At 46.9% G+C, this 827-nt stretch overlaps 1 protein-coding gene across 1 annotated transcript; it reads left to right on the forward strand.

The window, feature by feature from the left end:
• Nucleotides 1–201: 201 nt before the first annotated feature.
• PtA15_9A225 (uncharacterized protein) lies at nt 202–578 on the forward strand (the record flags this gene model as incomplete). Its single annotated transcript, XM_053172412.1, has 2 exons — nt 202–237; nt 348–578. The coding sequence occupies 2 exons, from the start codon at nt 202–204 to the stop codon at nt 576–578; spliced, it is 267 nt and encodes an 88-aa protein (XP_053023655.1).
• Between the last annotated feature and the right edge of the window lie 249 nt (nt 579–827).

Raw genomic sequence — 827 nt, forward strand, 5'->3', positions numbered from 1 at the left:
CTAGGATCTTCTGTTGGCTCTTCCACTCCCTCCTGACTAGGTTCATCATCTGCTTCTTCTCTCTGCACTCCATTTACCAGAAAACAAGAAGAAGTTCTAAGTATTTTTTTTATCCTCCTCTCTAGGATCATCACCCGCCTTTTCTAAGAGCATCTGCTCAGCTCCATTGTGGTGACCAAGGGGTTCAAGGTGCTGCTCACCATGCTCCGCGCGCTCAACAATGACAACAACCAGGAGGTCAAGGGAGAGAAAGAAGAGGGGGTCGTCGGGCCAGGACTCACACACACTCTCTCTTCTAATTTATGTTTTATGTTTTGTTTGAAAAAGATGGGGGCATGTATAGGAAGTTCAGGGAGTCAGTTGCCAAGGTCTTGGATGAATCACACCTTGACCATCTTGTCAACAGCCTTGACACCGTTCTGGGCGCTGCTCCTACGCCGTTCTCTGCGCCTGTGCAATTGATCAAAGAGAAGCTGAAGATATGTGAGGGTGCCTACCACAAGCTCTCTGCAATCATCCCCAGTCCATATTTCCTGCCAAGACTGAACCTCTCCCAACACTCTTTGCCCTCAAACTAACCACTAGATTATCTATGTCTTCAATAACCTTGCCCATTACCTACACACCAGCTTCACCCCTGCAAAAGGAACTATTGGGTCATGTACCAACAGCCAGACTTGAAGAGCTCCCATTTGGCCTGCTGGCTGCTGTTGCAAGTCCCTTCCTCATCATTGATACTAAGACTCATCCACCTCAAAAGTTCAAACCTGTGCTCATTTGTCCATTATTTGTTCAGAGCATCTTGTTCAACAACAACATTCACTGTT

This window comes from Puccinia triticina, chromosome 9A, assembly GCF_026914185.1.
Source record: "Puccinia triticina chromosome 9A, complete sequence".
NCBI classification, from domain to species: domain Eukaryota; kingdom Fungi; phylum Basidiomycota; class Pucciniomycetes; order Pucciniales; family Pucciniaceae; genus Puccinia; species Puccinia triticina.